Consider the following 19,522-nt stretch of genomic DNA (forward strand, 5'->3'; position numbering starts at 1 on the left):
TTTATTTATATAGCGCCAAATCACAACAAAAGTCGCCTCAAGGCGCTTCATAGATACAGAGAAAAACCCAACAATCATATGACCCCCTACACTCAAAAAAATAACTCTTTAAATGAACATAAAAAAATCATGGAAAGAATTTCCACGTGATTAAATTGCTTTATTTTAGCATTATGCAATTCTGTTACTCCAACTTAATGTACTCAAGTTGGACCAACTTAATTAATGATTGATGAATCAACGTATTTACTGCATTTGAATCCAATATAAGATAATAGTGTTGATCCAACTTTAAGGGTTTTGTTCCAACTCAATTCAGTAGGTTTTCTCCAACTAATGTACTAAATTTGGTTCCAACTTAAGTTAATTGAGTTGAACCAACTCATACAAATTATGTTAGTCCAACACAAGTGTTTAATGCTAATAGAAAGCCATTTAATAATGTGGAAATTCTTTCCATGATTATTTTAAGTTCATTTAAAGAGTAATTTTTTTGGAGTATTTAACAAAGTGTAGAGTCTGGATAACATGCATTGCACTATTACAATATCTAAAACTTAAATTAAAAAAATTGTCATACAGATCTTTTTGTTTTCTCGAATTTATTGTATTTATAGCAAATTTCACATAACGTCTGAAAAATACATCTAATGCAAGTTATATCACAGAAAAAAAAAGTAGTGGAGATGGTGGAAACTTAACCTGTTCAAACCATTTTTTTAACCACAATGAACGGCTGAATCAAGTGATTTTGAAGGTTAAAGAGATGCACTTTCAAAAAAACAAATATCACCAATTTTGTGTATCTCAAAATGAAAAAAAAACATGCATTGTATCATTTGTCTGCAGTTCTTTCTGGTTCATGTTCTAGATACACGGTGTAGCTGTTGTATTGGCAACATTTCTCAACGAGAAAGAAGAGTTTTGAGAACCTGTACTTTGTTGGATAGTTTGTGTGCATCCAACTCCATAAGAATCTTCTGCAGAACCTCAAAGGTGTACCTGAGTTCCGGAGGGTAGCTCAGGTTTAGTGAGTAGACCAGACCAAGCAACATTGCCACTGCAAAAGCTACACTCCCCAACTCACCCATCACTTCCACCCCCTCTAGAACAATCATAACATCCTGAGGGTCATCGCCAGGCTCCGCACCCTCTGATCGAATGACACAGATTCCAAAGACTGTCTCTGCTATGGCAGTGGCGATGCTTTTATCAACGTCCTGTGACAATTAAAAAAAAAAGAGAGAGAGAGAGAGAGAGAGAGAGATAATTAATGTAAAATACCTAAAAGCTTTATTCATTCAAACGTTATAATAATGTAAATGTAATCAAAAATGACTGCCTGATATTTTTTCTGACTCAAGACAATCTAATTCAATACCTCAACAAAGTCCTGTCTTTTAAATTATTGAGTTAGGGGTGGCTGTGGCTTAGGAGGTAGAGCAAGTTGTGTACTGGATTAATCCTTGGGTTCTCCAGTCTGAATACCAGAACTAACCATGGGTAAGTTACTGAACCCCCAGTTGCTCCTGATACATTCATCAAAGTGTGAATGCTACATAGAAATACTTGTATGAATGTGTGCGTGAATGGGTGAATCATTATATGATATTAGTTCTGTGATGATATTATTTTATGAAGTTTGTATAAAACACTCAAGAATGGTGCGTGCAGTATCTAGTGAGAAAAATAAAGCCCTTACTTTTCCTATTTTTAAAAGGTAATTTTTAAAGCCACAAACTTCTTGCATGTAGCTTTTTATATGTAGTTTGAGCCTATCTTTGATCATCTCCTTAGATAAGGATAACTGCAAATTAACATACCAGGTAATCCTTCACCAGCTTCTCTGGATCTTCATTCAGGTACACGCAAAGACCTTTGAGGATGCATTCTCTTCTGACTTCAACAGCAGCAGTCTTAATACACAGAGGAAAAATACATAAATTACACAAATATACTCTCTCACTCTCCACACACACACATATACACACATATACACACATATATATATATATATATATATATATATATATATATATATATATATATATATATATATATATATGCTGTACATGCTGTCCTCATATCAAATTTGTATGTAGTTTAAGCCTATGTTTGCCTTCTTTTTCTGCTGTATTTACTCTCAAACTCGCTGTTGAACCCATTTCCTAGTATAGGCCTCTGTAGAGCAGCTAGAATCGTGTATCAGACAAGAATGAGACAACATTCTTCTCCCAAAAGTCGAGCAACAGAGGCCTATACTATGAAGCGAGTTCAACATACCCAGGGTATCTTTCCCTTATCTGGATTAACACTGGTGATCAGGATATGCACTTACACGAAGTTGGTTATGAACTCATTAACTTAACCTGAGATTTCCCCGGCTTGTTTCCATAAAAAGGGTGGTGTTAGCAATATCCTAACCAATCTAAAGGAGCGTTTCACAGGTCATATGACTCTTCTTCCATGAAATAATTCCTATAAGTGTACTCTAGGGACGTTATCAGATAGGGATTAACAATCTATAAAGAAGACTAAAATATAACAGTAAAAAACACCCATGCTGTTTAGGGACTAGTGATGAATGGTGCAGCAAATGTTGAATCTGATGTTTTAATAAACAGAGCAGTAAAATAAACATTGTAGTTCCAGTAAATTATTTGCTTAAAGTGCTGTTGTTTATTTGTAAGGTGATATCAGCACATTAGAGTCTGACAATTTAAACTGGGCTCACTTGAACACTAAAGGTTACCATCACGCAGCCTGATAAAGGAAACATGGAAATCACATTAGCTTGTCTCCATATCAAAGTGAAATCAATGTCACTGAAGAGATATTTTAGGTGAATTACAAATTTAACTGGTTAGTTCAGCTGCAGTTTAAGGAGAATAAAAATGACTCAGCAGCAGATTAGAATCAAGTACAAAAACATTTACAAATGTTTCTAACTCACCAAATTTCTATGTTTATTTGTAAGTAAAAGATGGTTTTGAAATGCAAATCACTGCATTTTGGGTTTAGTTACACTTTACACAGTATCCAAACTTTCTTCAATTGGGCTTGTATAAATATATCTTGTCATACCTGGGTTGCAGGTGCCATGATGGTCTTAATTTTTCTCCCTTGCACTCCACCCTTCTTGGCATATATCTTCATAAAGTTTGCAGAATAATTATCCAGCTGGGAGAAGAACTTGGACTGCAAATGGATTGTTGTAATCCTCTTGAATTCTGCACTCACCTGCAAAAGGCAGAATAATAATCCAACAGACAAAACTCAGTTTGACTAATAATAAGAATACATTTATAACTGAGATTTACACAGCACCAGGATACTTAACAGAGGAAAATACAACCACAAATAATTAACAGAGGATTGTGTTGTCATTATTCAGTCCACTTAAAAGTGAGTCAAGTCTGTTCAATATATATGAATGCATAATCCATTAATTTCTTGTATATTAGGTTCCTGCATTCATATTTGTAGCTGTGCTAACACAGGCTGCTTTAGCTGACCTTCAGTAAATCCCATGTGGTCACAAGTTACTTTTATATAATAATCCAATGGAAGCAAAATATTGCTGTTGCTTTAAACCCATTCAATTACCTCACACACATGGAAGAGAGCTGGCCACCTCATTTTGAAATCAGCGATCATCGGTGCTTCACGTACTACCTCTTGCCTTCTGAGAGCAAAGGTCTTCTCCATCATTGCAGCCACCCTGTGGTCATTGTTTTTTTTCTTAACTTCTGACAGGAGGTCCACTCTGATTTCTTCTAGTGTCTCTGCAGTTTCACCAGCTGGATAAGTGGGGCAGTAATTCACTTCAGCTTTTTTTGGCTTCTTTACGCCATATGCAGGAGTACATTTGCCATCAGGTTTATGTTTTAAGGAATTCACAGTAACTTCAGGGCATCCAAGCCGTCTAAGCTTAGTTCGGTAGTTAGCAAGTTTATACTTCAAGCTTGTTTTCCATCCGCCATATCCAGTGACTGAACCAGGCTCTTTCAAACATGGATGGGTTGTTACAAGAGCTTCTGCGACCTCATCAAACTCCCTGTCAGAGAGGTAGACCTTGTACTGAACAATTGTTTCAGCTAAACCATCAAGAATGGCAGACTTAATTTTATGATCAGGATTCAACAAAGCTCCAGTTTCTTTGAAAGTAGCATTGGCCCTGTCCAGCTGTAGTTGAGTATCATAAGAGAACCGGGGAATGGGGAAGACATCGGGCCATGCAGTGGCTCTTGAGGACGTAGATTCAGGAGAAGACAATATGTCTGTATCAAATGAGTTCCCAGGAGATGAAAGGGATGAGGAGTCATCTAGAGTGCGGGAAGTGGCAGCAGATGAGTAAAGAGGGAGCAGTGGCTCACCAGGCTCGACAGGTGCAACTGAGCTAAAGATGATCTTGATGGTACTTTTGTCCTGGATGTCCGACATTGACTCCAAGTTGGTGAATTCATTCCCAAATTCTGCATCCATGAACTGAAGCCTGAAGTCCCCATTAACTCCACACTGTCCTTTTATCTGCTGAACTAGCTCACTGACAGACTCTGGCATCCCATTTGGAAGGATCAATCTCCGGGAATCATTTTCAGAGAAAATGATTCTGAGTTTCACCATTGCAGCCATTTCACAACAGCCTAAAAGAGGAAATTAAGACAACGTTAACCGTTTCAACAAGGGTAAATCTGATTTCAACAAAGCAATTCGATAAAGGTGTGGCAGGCTATGTCCATTAAAACTGATGTAAATAAAATAATGCCACATTAATTTTCAATACATTTTAGATTTATTAGACTGCCTGTCATAAAAATGAGTTAATTCCTGTAATTTGGACTCTTTCCTTTTGAGTGAGTTCAACATTTTACCATGTTGAACAGGGATGAAGAATTTCAAAATGAATTATTCACATTTTTATAATCAAATTTAAACTGGAATTCTCTCAGGAGTAAAATTAATAAAGCATAACATTCTCTTCAGAAATTAAAATAAATAATTGTAACTTGGCATCTTAATAATAATTTGCTTTACCATTTATTTCTAGTTCTAGTTCTGTAAGATAATATATTGAAAATTAAATGCATAACAACATTAATTGTACTATAGCAATAAAAATATTTAGATTATCAGATTATACAGCTATGGCCTACACCGAATATTGGCTGATGATTTAATAACTATGTTATGTGTGTGTGAGAGAGAGAGACACACACAAAGACAGGGAGAAAGAGAAGATATTATGACAAACTAATAGTGACTAAACTGACATATACATTATTATAAATGCAAAGGATAACAAACCTTATATTACAGCTATGTGTCTTTTTAATGTCACCAGTCTTAGAGGCCCAACAAAGTAGTCTGCCAAAGGGTATTCATCGGCAAGTTCACCAAGTTCAATCAACACAGTCTCTCTGCTTGGACATGCAGTCAGCTCAAAGGCTCTGAAATGTTCCCTGTACCAGCCAGAAAGCCTTCTCACTATGAAACACAAGCTCTCCTGAACAATACAAATCTGAACAATCTCTCCAAAATCAGGCAGTCCACTTGTAGACCCATGAGCAACTATCATCCCATTTCTAAAAGTTACACCTTTGCTTGACACACACTTTGCAATGTGGACTTCAGATGTACCAGGGAATTTCTGTGCAATAGTCTGAGCCATTTCTTCTTTCAAAACATCAACAGGAACTGTTGAGACATTTGTGACCTGTAGAGGATTTTTTTCAATACTAGATGACCTCAAGTGATATGAAATCATGAGCTGATGCTTAGTGGCTAGCGAAAGGGGCACATTTTTAAAGCAATTGGTGTGGCGCACAACCTGCTTAAAATAACTGTGCTTGGCTTCAAAACGCATTGTCCAGAATCCTACAAGAGGCCCAAACATCCTTATCAGATGAGGATAGTGCTCTAAGTAATGATGTTTTGGGAGCAGATGCACACCAGGGAAGAGTTCTTGGTGCTTTTGTCTGTGCTCTGAAATTTTTGCCTGACGATAAGCAATGGACTCATCTGTGTGTGTTGGAGCAACCACAAGCTCGACAATGTCTTTCAAGTCCATCAGTATTTGCCATGCCTTTTCACCCTCTGGAACCAGATGCCCAATTATGAATGGGAGCAGTCTTAACAGAGCCCAGTTTTCATGGGCATTCCCACCTATTGTCGGCTTAGTTGAAAATGTGTGTGGGATCACATGTGGCCTATTTGTCTTGTCAGCCCATTTGTATGGAAAATGCAGGATGGATTTGTTGAGGGTTTCAAGATTAAAATATTTATTGGATATCAGCGATGCCAAACAGCGTCCAAGCTCCACCGGCACTATGCCCTCAAAAAGATCATGCATAATATCTGGAGGATAACCTGTGTAAACATTGAAGTGGGCAATATTTTCACTGATAACACAAGGCTTTTTCACTCCAAAACAGCTCGTACCAGTCTCATGAGCTAATTTTACATGAGAGTCATGGAGTTCTTTAGTCCTGAGTGTAAATGCACCTGATTTTACCTCTTTTGTTTGGATTTCTGTTCTGGTTCCTGTGCAAAATCGGCAAATGTACCCACTAGAAAAGCTCTCAGTAAAACCAGCGATACTGTGAGCCCCCAGATTATCTGCTACAACAACCTGAATTGTGCCTTTAAGACATCTGCCTAGTAATGGAATGAAAATTCCCTCTTGCTCCAGAGTCTTCACATCTTGAAGAAGAGGTTGCATGACACGGTAATAACCAAATTTCTTCACATCATCAGTTTTACACAAGACTGCCAAGTAAATTGATGATAGTGATGAATGTGAGCCTATAGGCAAATTACTCACAGTCCAGTAGATGCCACAAAGCTTATGTTTCCTGCGAGAGGTACCCAAAGGATTGCAAATCTCAAAATCATCTATGTATAAACACAATAAAATTCTCATCTCATCCCCTGACAAAAAACAGTTTTGCTCGAAGTATGAACCATCCTGAGAAGAGTTGTAAGTATGGTGTTCACTAGTCCCCCTATTCTGGGCCTTGTGATTTTCAACTAACCTGTCCACAACACCTTTCCTGACAAAGAGCTGCTGCAAAGACTTAAGTACAGGCACGTACTGAAAACTCCTTTTTTCCTTGGCATCAAGAATGTACTCAATGGGTTCTACAATGTTAAAGCTTTCTTTATAATACTGGTTGCGGATGTAAGTTGAGCTCAGGGGTCCCCCCTTCTCAATCGCTTTGAGCAACGGGTTAGATGCGCAGATAGCAGTGGCTACCTCTTCTAACATGGACCTTTCAATTGTGACACTGTGTTTCTGAAACACCCTTTCTAGAATTTCAATAGAGAGGGGCAGTGTTGCTGAACTTAAGTAGTGCAGTTCTTCTAAGAACTCATCAATTTTTGTGCCTGGCACATGTGCAAAATGCTCCAACTTGAGCAACACTGCGGCAAAATTTTTCTCAATTACTTCAGACAAGTTCTTAGCTACATCTGAATTGCTTCTTGTACATGCACTGTCTGCTGAAACTGCAGAGTTAACTTGATTACCTGAATCTTCCTCAGGATTATAAGAGGATCCTTGTGAAACTTGTGTGATTTTAACTACACCGGGCTTGAAATCTTTGAATGTATGTGGGGTGTGTTTCCTGTTCTTGTGAGAATGAAATGTTCCATATATATTTGTGTGAAAAGTACAACTTTCAAACATACAAGTAACAGTTTCACTACTTTTCAGATGAGTGCCAATGTGTAAAAAATAAGACTTCTCTGTTGGAAGATTGCTACAGGTGCACAAATGACAACTGTATGTTGATAATTGCTGCAACCTCTGGGTGTTCTGTTGAGCATGGACTCTACTTAAATGAATGTACAAAGCATTAAATGTCTTAAAAGTACATGGGCAGTTTATGTGTGGACATGGGTAACGTGGCATGTGCCAGTGCTGAAGTCTAAAATGTTTTAGTAGCTCATATCTACTAGATAGAGATCCACTACACACCTTACAATGCCACATCCTTCACTCAAAGGTTAAATAAATAAACAACAGGCTAATCTTCATTTAAGTGAACCCTAAGTAATTATTGACTGGACTCAATCACTAAGACCCTTTCAATGTTTTTAGCCCAACTACATTCAAATCACAAACTTGATGATGGCCAATGATCCCTTTCGTCAACGGTCACTTATGGGGTTGGATGGCAGCTGCGTCCTGAAACAGATTACATAAATCAGTCCCACAAATTTCAAATTAAAAAAGATCACCTTACCTAAAATACCATTTCACAATTAAACATGTGTTATCTTAACAGGAGGGCACTGCAAGTCTCTAAGTTTATTAAGTAGACAAATATTTTATTTCAAAAAAATTAAAAAAACAGAAAAAATATCAGTTCATGTTTGGTCTTTCCTCCTCAGTGTACTAAAAACATACATCAATTGTTAAGTAAACTACTGTGCAACAATTGCAACTTACAAACTTACACATTTAATCAACCCACACATAAAATTTGTATTTATCACAACAGTTTCTGTGGTAGAGCCCAACTAGCTTATTTGCAAAGGTTAAGTTATAAACAATACCTACATTTGAAGTAGCTATGTCTTTCATATTAGGCTTTTAGACTTGTGCTAGCTTGACATTGTGCTATATTGTTGTACTAACGTGTTAGCTAGCGAAAATGGCATAAACAGACAGATTTAAAAAAAAAAAAAAAAAAAAACCCAAATGTGAATAAATATCACTGAAAAGAATAGACAAACTAATGATATCTTTGTGCAAAAAGTATTTTCATCTTGATGGATGAAGACAGATTCACTCTTACCTTTCCAAGATGACCGCGAAGCAAACCATGTGCTTTCCTGCCTCCTGTTGTTTAAAATCTCACGTGATCTTGTGATATCGCGAGTCTTTAAGGCAGCTAACCACTCTTGTTAGATTTTATCATGTCATATCAACAAGAATAAATTTAAGAGGTGCTAAGTTGGTAAATTTCATGTAGATCTTATATGATTTTATTACGTTCACCTTAGAAACATAAATTCATTGTGTTCAAATTACATGTTAGAGTCATATAAATTCAATAAACACCAAATTTTACTTTTTTGAGTGTATGAGCAAGCACTTTGGCGACAGTGGGAAGGAAAAACTCCCTTTTAACAGGAAGAAACCTCTGGCAGAACCAGGCTCAGGGAGGGGCGGCCATCTGCTGCGACCGGTTGGGGTGAGAGAAGGAAGACAGGATAAAAGACATGCTGTGGAAGAGAGACAGAGATTAATAACAGATATGATTCAATACAGAGAGGTCTGTTAATACATAGTCAGCTTAATTACATGTCGGTCATGCGCTTTGGAGGTGCAGCACACAGAGTGTTAATAACACTTACCTTCATTCAAACTTCAAAGATTTAATGCTATCTTGTCTTAATACACAACACTGTCATATGCAAAACCAGGGTGGCAAGAGATCATTTTAGGGTGACACATGCCACCCCTCAAGATCCGCCCCTGGATCTGAAATGTTGAAGCATTTATATATGCAAAAAGCTAAGAAATTGGGACGTGGCAAATAGTTGTTTCACAGCACTTTATATCAATACCATCTATTTGTTTGTGAAACATTCTCCCTGCTGCCTCAGGACACAGCATTGTGTGCTCTACATCAGCGGTCTCCAACCATTTTTGCACCACGGACCGGTTTATGCCTGACAATATTTTCACGGACCGGCCTTTAAGGTGTCGCGGATAAATACAACAAAATAAAACTAGTACCGGTACCGAAAAAAAGAAGATTTATTCATAACACACGTGAAAAGACCCAGGAAAACCGAGTTAATGATAAAAACGATAACAAAATAACGCTGAAAACCGATAAAAACCCTGAAAACCATACATTTCACACTTGAGCCTCAACTCTCGCAGCGCGGTACCAAACGACTCACGGACTGGTACCGGTCTGAGGCCCGGGGGTTGGGGACCGCTGATCTAAGTAATCATCTATGAGGAACCCAACCCTGAACCCAGAAGTTTAAAGCACTGGGAACTCCTTTAGTGCCAATTTCTGACTCGTCAGGTCGCCTATTGCTGGATAAGAACATTTAAAAAGCAACAAGTCTACTATTGAAGACAGGAGTAGTGATGGTGGCACAAATCTCAGGATTCACACAGGACTTTTCACTTTTGGCTTTTCACTTCCAGCATGCATTTTGGAAGTTGATGAAATGACCATTTTACAAAATTCAGGTACTTGCAGCTGGCCTAATGACCCCACACCTGCCTGTTTGTTAGCATCACCCACAGAGTCAAAATAGCCAGATTAACCAATCTGAAATTCAATGGGAATTGCCACTTCAATTTCCTGGTGCTCACTGACCTTTCTAAAGCTTCTGTCGCCATGTTTCTGCTTGTCACTTAATGTGAACGTCTCTTTAGGTTACCTTCTACCTGTAATTTTATCATTCTAAATTTCCCTGAAATAGATCTGGGTCTAATTAATAACAGTAATTGCATATGATTGCTGTAACACCTACCTCCATATGCTTATAATGCATATGTGCCCATCTTCAGTATTCTCTTGTTAAGCTCCTGTTCTCTGTCCTCAATAACTTTCAGTTAACCTGAAGCTGCTGTTGGTGATTTTCCCTCCAACTGTTCTCTGTCCTTCATCTGCCTCCGGATCATCAGAGGAACAGGGAAATTAGACAGGACACTTCATTAATGTGTAGAAATTAAAAGCTTCAGAGGATGTCAAGCCAGTGTGATTGCAAAGCACCGAGAAACGTGGAATGTGTGCGAGTGAAAAGGAGTGGGATCTCCTGCCGGGACATCGTGGGGCCATAGGCCTCACGTCACATTATACAGATCTCGTAATCCTCCCTATCCCAGGGATAAGAAGAGATGGATGGCTGAAGTGAAGGACTGAAGGAGGGAAGAGAGGAATTGTTAAATGGAGCAGGAAAACTCAGTCATCTCCTGAGGACCCAGCTCCAATAATGCACTGAGCAGTTCTCATCCAATCCCATTTTAGTTCCCATTAACAGTCACGACCAAAAGTTAAGGACCACTTGAAAAATGGCAAAAAAAACATATTTTTCATGGATGGATCTTAACAAAGTTTTAAGTAGAGCTTCAACATGCAACAAAAAGAAATGGGAGTGAGACAAAACTTTTTTTGAGCATGCAATTTATTGAAAACAACTAAAACAGCCTGCTTTGCTCTCTGTTTCTTTCTTTCTTTTTACCTTGGTTGTGCTGAAGGTTTATCAAATATGGGGGTTCATCTTTCCCAAAGCATTGCTGTGTTATTCCCATTTCAATTATTCTCATCTGTTGTGAGACAAACAATAAAATCTTTTTGATTTCTTGAAGTTTGTTAATGATCATTAACATCATTAACAAACAAACTTTTTATGATTTTTTTCTTTAATTATTGGACCCCATTAAATGAATCTGATTGGTAATGACACATTGTAAAGCAAATGCACTCACAAGAGAGTCTAAAAGCCACAGACTCAGCGACAACACAAAGGGTCTCTAAAAGGAGCAAAAAACATGGTTTCAGTGACACTCATTCAGGACTCAACGTCTAGAGAAGTGGAGACTGTGAAAGATGCTTGTCACGGTTTTTGGCTCTGGCAACCAGCTCTGCGTTTCTATTAATCAGTTAATCTACAGTTCATAGCACAAACTGATGCTTATCAAGTATTTTACGCAAGTAAATCAACGACAGCAAAAATAAGAAATATTTGGCGCTTAGATTTCATGTGACTTATTTTAGAGCCCTGGAACCACAACAGTAGGTCTGCTTGTGTACGACATGATTGCTCTGCTACTCACCAGTAATTCTCCACTACCCTCGACTAAAAGGAAGGATAACAGAAAATGCCGGGGACTTAAATTATATGTAGCGAATTTGACAAAATGATCCTAACCCGAGGGCAGTTATGCGATTTTTGAAAGCTCTTTTTGAGTATGTGAAGGAGGCACATTCAACAGGCCCTTGTCTATTAGAAGCTGTGTTTGGAGAAGGGTGGTGGATGGTGACGGGGTCATTTCATCGATTGACAGGTATGTCAACCAACGACCTTCAGCTGTGGCTATTGCTCTGCACAAAGTTTCGGCTCCACCCGGCGATTAGAATCTGAACCATTTTCCGAACGTCTTTACAAGCCAAGCTGTGAACGTCAAAGAAATACTGGGTCAAACCTCCAACTCAGACGAACACAGTGAGTGAAAAAAAACTGACTGACGAGCAAGAAGAAATGAAACAAAACAAGGGTAAAGGTATTAAACAGAGGGAGGGAGAGGTGGGAGGTGGCTCGGGGAGGGAGGCAAAGAGAGAGAGAGATGGATGAACCCAATTATCCCCCTATTTTCCTTCACAGCGCTGAACCTCATTCAAAGCGGCGAGCAGAAAAAGAGAAGGTAAATAATAGAAATGTGTCGAATGATGGAGGGAGATAATTAAATAGGCCTTCATTTCTACACCCGCCGATTGTGGTGTAATTAACCCATTACAGTTCCAACCCCTAATTTTTTTTCTCCTTGTAATGATTACAATAAGTGTAAGGGGTGAAGGCTTTGGCAGGGGAGCGCTTACATGCACACCCCATTTGGTTCACTCAGACATGTCACAGTGATCATTAATCATGGGTTGTTTTTCGACTTCCAAATGGCTGGCTGTGCAGTCAGAGGCTTTGGCTTTTTAACAGAAAGAAATAAAAATGACCCTCCGCTTTATGGTAATTTGTATGTAAGAGGAATACCGGTTTAAGTTGTAGGGGTGTGCAGCTTGTTGCATTGGCTGGATGCACACGCGCTGATTCTGTGGCCTGACAACGATTCGTCATTACCACATCGCCACATGAGAAACGCCTGTGCAAAGATTACGTTTTTGCATCAGAGCAAATATATCGTTTAGTTTGATGGTCGGTTACCAAATTGAATTGAATATTGTTTGCGGCCTTCAGAGGAATGCAAAATCAAATCTACCTATCTATCTACATGCACACATATATACTACTATGCAAGAGTCTATTCTTCAACACAGCCTGAACTCTCTAAGGAAAACTTTCCTGTAATTTATTCGGGAATAGTTCTCTAGACTTCTTGAAGAACATCCCAAAGCTCTTCTTTGAATGTTGACTACCTTTTGTTCAGTTTTTCCTGTCAAGATGATCCTAAACTGCCTCAGTAATGTTGAGGTCTGAGCTCTGGGGAGGCCAATCCATGACCGATGTTGTTCCATTGTGTGTTTTTCTATCCAACTTTGGCTTTACTACATTGGCAGTGTGCTTGGGATCATTAACATGCTGAAAAATGAAACCTTTGCCAATCAGACAATTTCCAGATGGTATTGCATGATGGTTAAAAAAAAAAAGAAAAATCAGACGGCACTGGTATTTATTATTCCATCCGCGCTGACTGGCTAAAATGCAGCTCAAAACAAAGACTGTGAGTCTCCGTAACTACAGATCTACAGAGACTCACTGTTGTACCTCTCTCCTGTCTCCTTCCATACATACTGACAACGATTTGAATAAAAAAATATCATAAATTTGGATTCATCACTCCATAAGACCTGATGTTACTGATTTTCAGTCCAGTTCTTGTGCAAACTGGCATACCTCTGCCTGTTCCCCGAATTTCCTCTCCTTTTCTTAAGAATGGTTTTTGGCATCCATCCATCCATTGAGATCATTTCTGATGAAGTTTCAGTGAACAGAAGATGGATCTGATGGGTCAGACGCATCTCTCAGGTCCTGTGTCAGGTCTTTGCTGGATTTTTTTCTTCTATTTCTTGAGAACATCACTTTCAGACACTGTTCATCTGATTTATGTCGGTTTTTAGGCCTGACACTTCTTCATTTCTCTTTCTCTGTCTCTCACTAGATATACATATATTTGACTGGGTGAAGCAATGTTTTAAATGGGCAGTTTTACCCTTAAATAGCTGAAGTTTGGAAACTCATAAGTGACTGATGGTAGTCATTCAAAGCAGCAGAAGCCAGAGCGTCCTGTTTTAAAAGCCAAACAGTGTGGTTTTAGTTTAAACACAATGTAAAACACACCATTTCTGCATAGTAAATACATACTCCACCTTCCAAAGAGTTTTTTTTAAATTTTCGGATTAAAGAGGGACCTGCTACGCTGATTTTCCAGTTCCATGTTTATATTTTATGGGACTAAACAAGAATGTCTTTGCATGACTCACAATTCAAAATGATCCTTATATTGGGTCTCATTGGAGACGCTCAGTTTAACTACTGCCAGAAACAAACATTTTTGTCTCCCCTCCTTTTCCGATTGTCTTTAATTCATGAATAGAAAATAGAAGCACAGAAGCTCCACGTATCTGCTGTTCAATCTATTCTTAAAAACATCACAAAGATGGATATACTAGAGAAGTCTGAAAACCTGTTGCTGTTGTGTACGTGGGAGGGATTACTCGCACATGCCCTGACCTAATTATTCAAAGTGTTATAAAGAATATCCACCATTGTAACACTATAAATATGACAAAAATGGTTAGGGTCAATAAAATTACAATTCTATGACATGTTGCTCTAATTTACACACCAGGGAGGTTTTGTGAGTGCATTTTTTTTTTAATTAATTTAAAAGGTTTATACATTTGTATCTTTAATAAACCCACAACACCTCCAGACAATACTGATGTGCACTATCTTTACAGACTTCCTTATCTGAGTTTTTTTTCCTAATATGAAATTCCTGAATAACATCAAATCTAATGACATTTTTTTCTTAAAAACGAACAACTGTATAATATTGTTTGTGAAAAGACATATATCTTATCATTTATGTAAATCCATCCAACCATTTTCCAAAATAAGAGGGCTGCAACCCAGTAAAGGTATATACTGAAATTAAATAGTAGGATTATAAAAGATGACTATAGTCATAAATATTATGACTACTAATTATTTCAAGCTAACTGTTGTGTTAGCCAACTAGCTAATGCTCACATAATAGAATAAACAGAAGCATTAAAAAAAAAACAGAAAAAAATCTCTGAAATTTAAAACTTTGCAATCTACGTGTTTTACTCAGGTAAAACACGTAGGTTGCAAAGTTTTAAATTTTCCAAAACGCTGCTATTACGACAGGTTTATGTCACGTGTAATGGAAAACCAACAACTGCAAAGGAAATTTGGAAATTCATTCAAATGCTTAGCTGTAAATATCCTACTTTGGTCATGTTTTTGGTCAACTGGAAAGTTTTAGATTAGTTGTAACGGCAACCTTCGGTCCTTCTTTGCCGTTTCTGCAGGACATAAAGTTTCTGACTCGTGCTCTTGTTTAGTAGCTTGGATGCCTTCCGGTAGCAAAAACGAGGCGAAGGAAAAAAGGGGCAAAACATTTATTTTCCATATAAATCGAAAGGTACAAAACAAATGCCTCTGGTGGGAGCTCCGTTTACATTCCCTTTATGATACAACAAAAAATAACATTAAAACGGCGACGGTCAAAAAACTGTTGCTCCACATCCTGCTCACTTACCTAACCTTTTACCCACACCCCTCCGCATGCGGGCCAAATACACACCCCCTTTACGACACTTATCAACACTTTACAACAACAGACTAACAAAGCAGGATTAATTTATGGAGCACAGCCGATTACATTACAACATAAAATGATCAAGATTATAATAGAAACTTAAAGATCTTGACAAATACTTAAATATGGCATGATGTAACTGAGTAAAATATTGGCATGGACTTGGCTCCAACATTAGTATTAAATAAATTAAGTAAATTAAATTTATAAGACATGCTGTGCTTTGGAGGCTAGTTGGAGCCCCTCACATCATGTTGCTGTTGTTTCAGTTAGATTTTCATTAAAGGTCAAACTGAAATTGAAATCATTCATCAATCAGTTACTTGTTTATGTAATTTTTTTTAAAATCTTCATTCTGTTACCACACAATGAGCTTCCCATTTCAAAGGGTTTTGAAATTGAATGCACAAAACCTTTCAAATACTCTGTACCTCAATGCAACACATGTGAAAGACAGAAACCATTCTCCAGTGGTGCAAGTCCTCTTGTCAGCGCCAACTGCCTTTGTTTTGTGAACATTTGTCTCTGCCATTTGTCAGAGCCTACTGCACAGTTTGAGCTTCTTACTTTAACACGATAACATTATTTTTCTTCATTAAAGGAGCCGCGGCGCTGTACCTGCAACCCGACACCATCCCTTCACCCTCAATCATCCCTCGGTCGCTAACAGAAAGGACAAATGCATACTTTTCTTCAAGCTTTATATAAAGAGACTCAAATTTAAACAGCCTACTGACACGAACAAGCACAGCATGATTTATTCCTGCCATTATAAACCTTTGCTGATCTTCTCCCCACCTCCACACTGGCGAAGTATGTTATCTTTCCTCCATCAATTTATTTTCTTTAATTTTCCCTCCCTCTGCTTTTGTCACGCTGGCCAATTGTTCTTGGATTGAGGGATTCCAACTACTGAGGGGGAGAGGCGGAAAAGGAGGGAGACTGAAAATATTATTTAACCAAATCCCTTTACTGAAAACGGTGTGGATGAAATTACCTACAGGATCAGGAAAAGAAGCAGAATGTACCTGTGAGCCAAGGTGAAGGGTAAGCTTAACATTCAGAATTTGATTAGCATTATTTAAGGCGAAAATACACGTGAGAAAAGAAAGGAAGGTCTGAGGAAACTGAGGAAAACTAAAGCAAAGAATGGGGAAAAAGAACAGGAGGCAGAAGTGTACTCGGGGGGAATGCCAGAGGAAGGTCACAGACACCTGGTGTTACAGCCAACAGAAGGAGAAGATGTCACTGGGGCAAGAGGACTAAAACAGATTAGAAATTCCTGAGTTTTTAGAGTCTAACTCATTTCCCAGACCTCGAAGAACACTCGAGATAAATAAGCGACTGAGACAGATCGTGCATGCAAACCAAATTTCACGAGACAGAGACGCGACAAACTGCAGTTTTTCTCGTATGTAAAATTTTAACTTGAAGCAGCGTTTAATCGGAACAAAACTAAAAACAATGCAATGCTGCTGCCGTTGAACTTTCTGCAGTCCTTTGTTCAATACTGCACAATAATGACACTGAACAAACAACCCTAGCGTCACAGAAGTTTGTGATATAGTCCCGACTTTTAATTTCATGTTACTGGTCACCAATTTTGTCTTGATGCATGCTCAAACATCCAGGTAAGTAAATCCCAAAAGGTTGATTCTGTTCATCTGGACGAAGCGTTTTCAGTAGGAGAAACGTTTTGTCACTCATCCAAGTGACTTCTTCAGTCTCAGCTGACTGCAGGCTTCCATAACCTTATAAACAGTACATTTACACAATTACTGAAACCAGCCAACTGAATGAACAATGGGCTATGAGGTCAGTTCCTTGATCATTAATATGCAAATTGTCATGACCATTGATCAAAGACCACTGATCATTGGCCATGAGTACCATTCATAGAGAGTTGGCTACAATCACAGCATTGTACGATGGTGAAAGATGTACGCTTATCTGTACGTGGAAAGGAAAAGACCATCTCTGAATCGAGGAGGGGGCCTAAGGTCACTTGGATAAGTGACGTTTCTCCCATTGAAAACGCTACGACCAGATGAACAAAATCAACCTTTTGGGGTCACCAATTTTCAAATTATTTTGAGTTCCCCACACACATTTTTAATCATCAATTTACTTCAGTCAGTCAGTTTTTCACACGGCATTTGTATGATTTTTCAAAATACATTATTAGTTATGAATATGTTGCTTGGTTAGATCTACAATTAAAAACTGCTTGGTTATGTTTAGAAAAATGTGATGGTTGAATTACATTGGTTGCCTCTTCATTCAGACTTATGTCATCGCCATGGTGTTCTTCTCACTTTGCAATTGGGGAATTTTAGCTTAAAGGTTACCCCTCTGAGGCCTTGCAGTAACTCTAACCTTCAGTTTCTTGGACTGAGAAGCATGTTTGATGTGTGTCAGCTGGAAAGATTATTTGTCTTGGGCCTAATTGCCAACACTTGGGAGAACAATTAATAAAAAGAAAAATTATTCCGATTGGGGTTATCAGGATAATTTAACCACTTCTCCAAGTTATCGGTCTGTTAAAGGACTAACATATTGAGAAAGACAACCATTCATGCTCACATTCACACCCAAAGCCAACTTAAAATCACCAGTTAACTGATCATGGATGTCTGTAAGAACACCTGTAGGGAACCTATGCAGGAATATAGAGAACATGCAAAAAGGTCCCAGGTGACTGAAAACAGTGCTAAGTACTGCGCCGTGCCACACATGACTCCAGTCCCTGGAGTGAATCTAGCCCACAGAGTTTTTATGGTGTCACTTACAAAAAAAGGGGAAGAAAAGAGACAGATTAACTTTAAGAGATGCTACAATTTAACACTCAAAGATAAGAAAGTAAATGTAAGTTCTCTACCTAAAAAATCCAAACATAATAGACATATAATATTAGTTCTAGTTCTAATAGTTCAGAATTAGAATTATGATAAAGGTTTTCCTTGATTAAAGCTCTGCATGTGTGCATGCACAGCTTGTCCTACAGGGCCTATTTAGCGGTAGTATGTGCTGCTTATTGAGGGAGACAACTTCCCTGGGACAACAGTCACAAGTGATTCTGCTGATCAAACCTGGCCTCGAGTGCTGCTGTCGCCATTAGCTGGACAGCTGTGATTAATGCCTGTGAACCTGCGACCTAAACCTGAGAGGTGTTTGCTTGACCTGTTCCAAGCCTTTGTCATTCCTTCTCGGGTTTGAGTCCCACTTCACGTACCTACTGAACTACTCCCATACTTTATTTGTCCGATTGAACATGCTAAAAATAATAAGTAAAGTTTCCTGTGCTAACTAGACTGGGAAATTGCCATCAGGGACTCAGTGAAACCTTTTGCAGATGATTTTTTAAACTGTAATGTAACAAGGTGATGTAAGAGATACCAGTGTTGAGATGCAGAAAGTTAGCCTAGCTTAGTTGGGATGAAAACAGGGAGGAAAAAGCTAGTCCATGAAATAGCTACACTGTAGTAGTGTGCAATATTTTTGAATAAATAGTTCTGTATGGACTGAATACGCAAGATCCATAAGTATATCCCTTGTAACTATGACTGTAGGGAAATATATTGACATTAATGGCAACATAACAGCATGTGCTAGTCACCGTGGCTATTAGGCTGTGAGCTTTTAGGAAGGTTTTACATCTCTAGATTACATATAGCACATATAATAGTATCTGTAAATATACTTTATTTGTATAAGAAAAGATTTTGGATTAATTATTATTTAGACAAATATACAACTATTCAAAGAAAATATACAAAAAGATTTTTTAGGATCTGCAAATCATCAATCTACATAATTGTTTCATGCCATTTTTATTGACTGAGGTGGGATTCTTTCAATGCTGTGTGCACCCCTGAACCGATGTGTTTATTTTGTCCCAAGTAAGCCCACTTGGGAAAATATTTTTCCTCCCAGTCTTCAGAATGGTATCTGCATTGCTGTGGATGG

At 38.2% G+C, this 19,522-nt stretch overlaps 1 protein-coding gene across 3 annotated transcripts; it reads right to left on the reverse strand.

Moving 5' to 3' along the window:
• Window positions 1–497: 497 nt before the first annotated feature.
• LOC148101709 (uncharacterized) lies at window positions 498–8,841 on the reverse strand. Of its 3 annotated transcripts, XM_087845296.1 has the most exons (6): window positions 8,802–8,841; window positions 8,126–8,188; window positions 3,607–4,646; window positions 3,085–3,240; window positions 1,824–1,916; window positions 498–1,220 (listed from the first exon to the last, which is right to left on the reverse strand). In XM_087845296.1, the coding sequence occupies exons 3-6, from the start codon at window positions 4,633–4,635 to the stop codon at window positions 906–908; spliced, it is 1,593 nt and encodes a 530-aa protein (XP_087701422.1). In that variant the 5' UTR covers window positions 4,636–4,646; window positions 8,126–8,188; window positions 8,802–8,841; the 3' UTR covers window positions 498–905. The 3 variants fall into 3 exon arrangements, with proteins under 3 accessions (XP_087701422.1, XP_087701423.1, XP_087701421.1); XM_087845297.1 differs by lacking the exons at window positions 8,126–8,188; window positions 8,802–8,841 and adding an exon at window positions 5,308–6,969; XM_087845295.1 differs by lacking the exons at window positions 8,126–8,188; window positions 8,802–8,841 and having other exon boundaries at window positions 3,607–6,969.
• Window positions 8,842–19,522: the final 10,681 nt, after the last annotated feature.

The sequence above is a fragment of the Neolamprologus brichardi genome, chromosome 8 (assembly GCF_056152115.1).
Source record: "Neolamprologus brichardi isolate AB-2024 chromosome 8, ASM5615211v1, whole genome shotgun sequence".
Taxonomy (NCBI): domain Eukaryota; kingdom Metazoa; phylum Chordata; class Actinopteri; order Cichliformes; family Cichlidae; genus Neolamprologus; species Neolamprologus brichardi.

What these genes read in the sequence shown, in the direction of transcription:
- LOC148101709 (XM_087845296.1), bottom strand. Translation starts at nt 4,635, where the DNA reads ATGGCTGCAATGGTGAAACTCAGAATCATTTTCTCTGAAAATGATTCC. An exon ending in CTCTCTTCCATGTGTGTGAG is followed by an intron (nt 3,241 to 3,606) that starts GTAATTGAATGG and finishes TGCCTTTTGCAG; the next exon opens with GTGAGTGCAGAATTCAAGAG. An exon ending in AGCTGGTGAAGGATTACCTG is followed by an intron (nt 1,221 to 1,823) that starts GTATGTTAATTT and finishes TAATTGTCACAG; the next exon opens with GACGTTGATAAAAGCATCGC.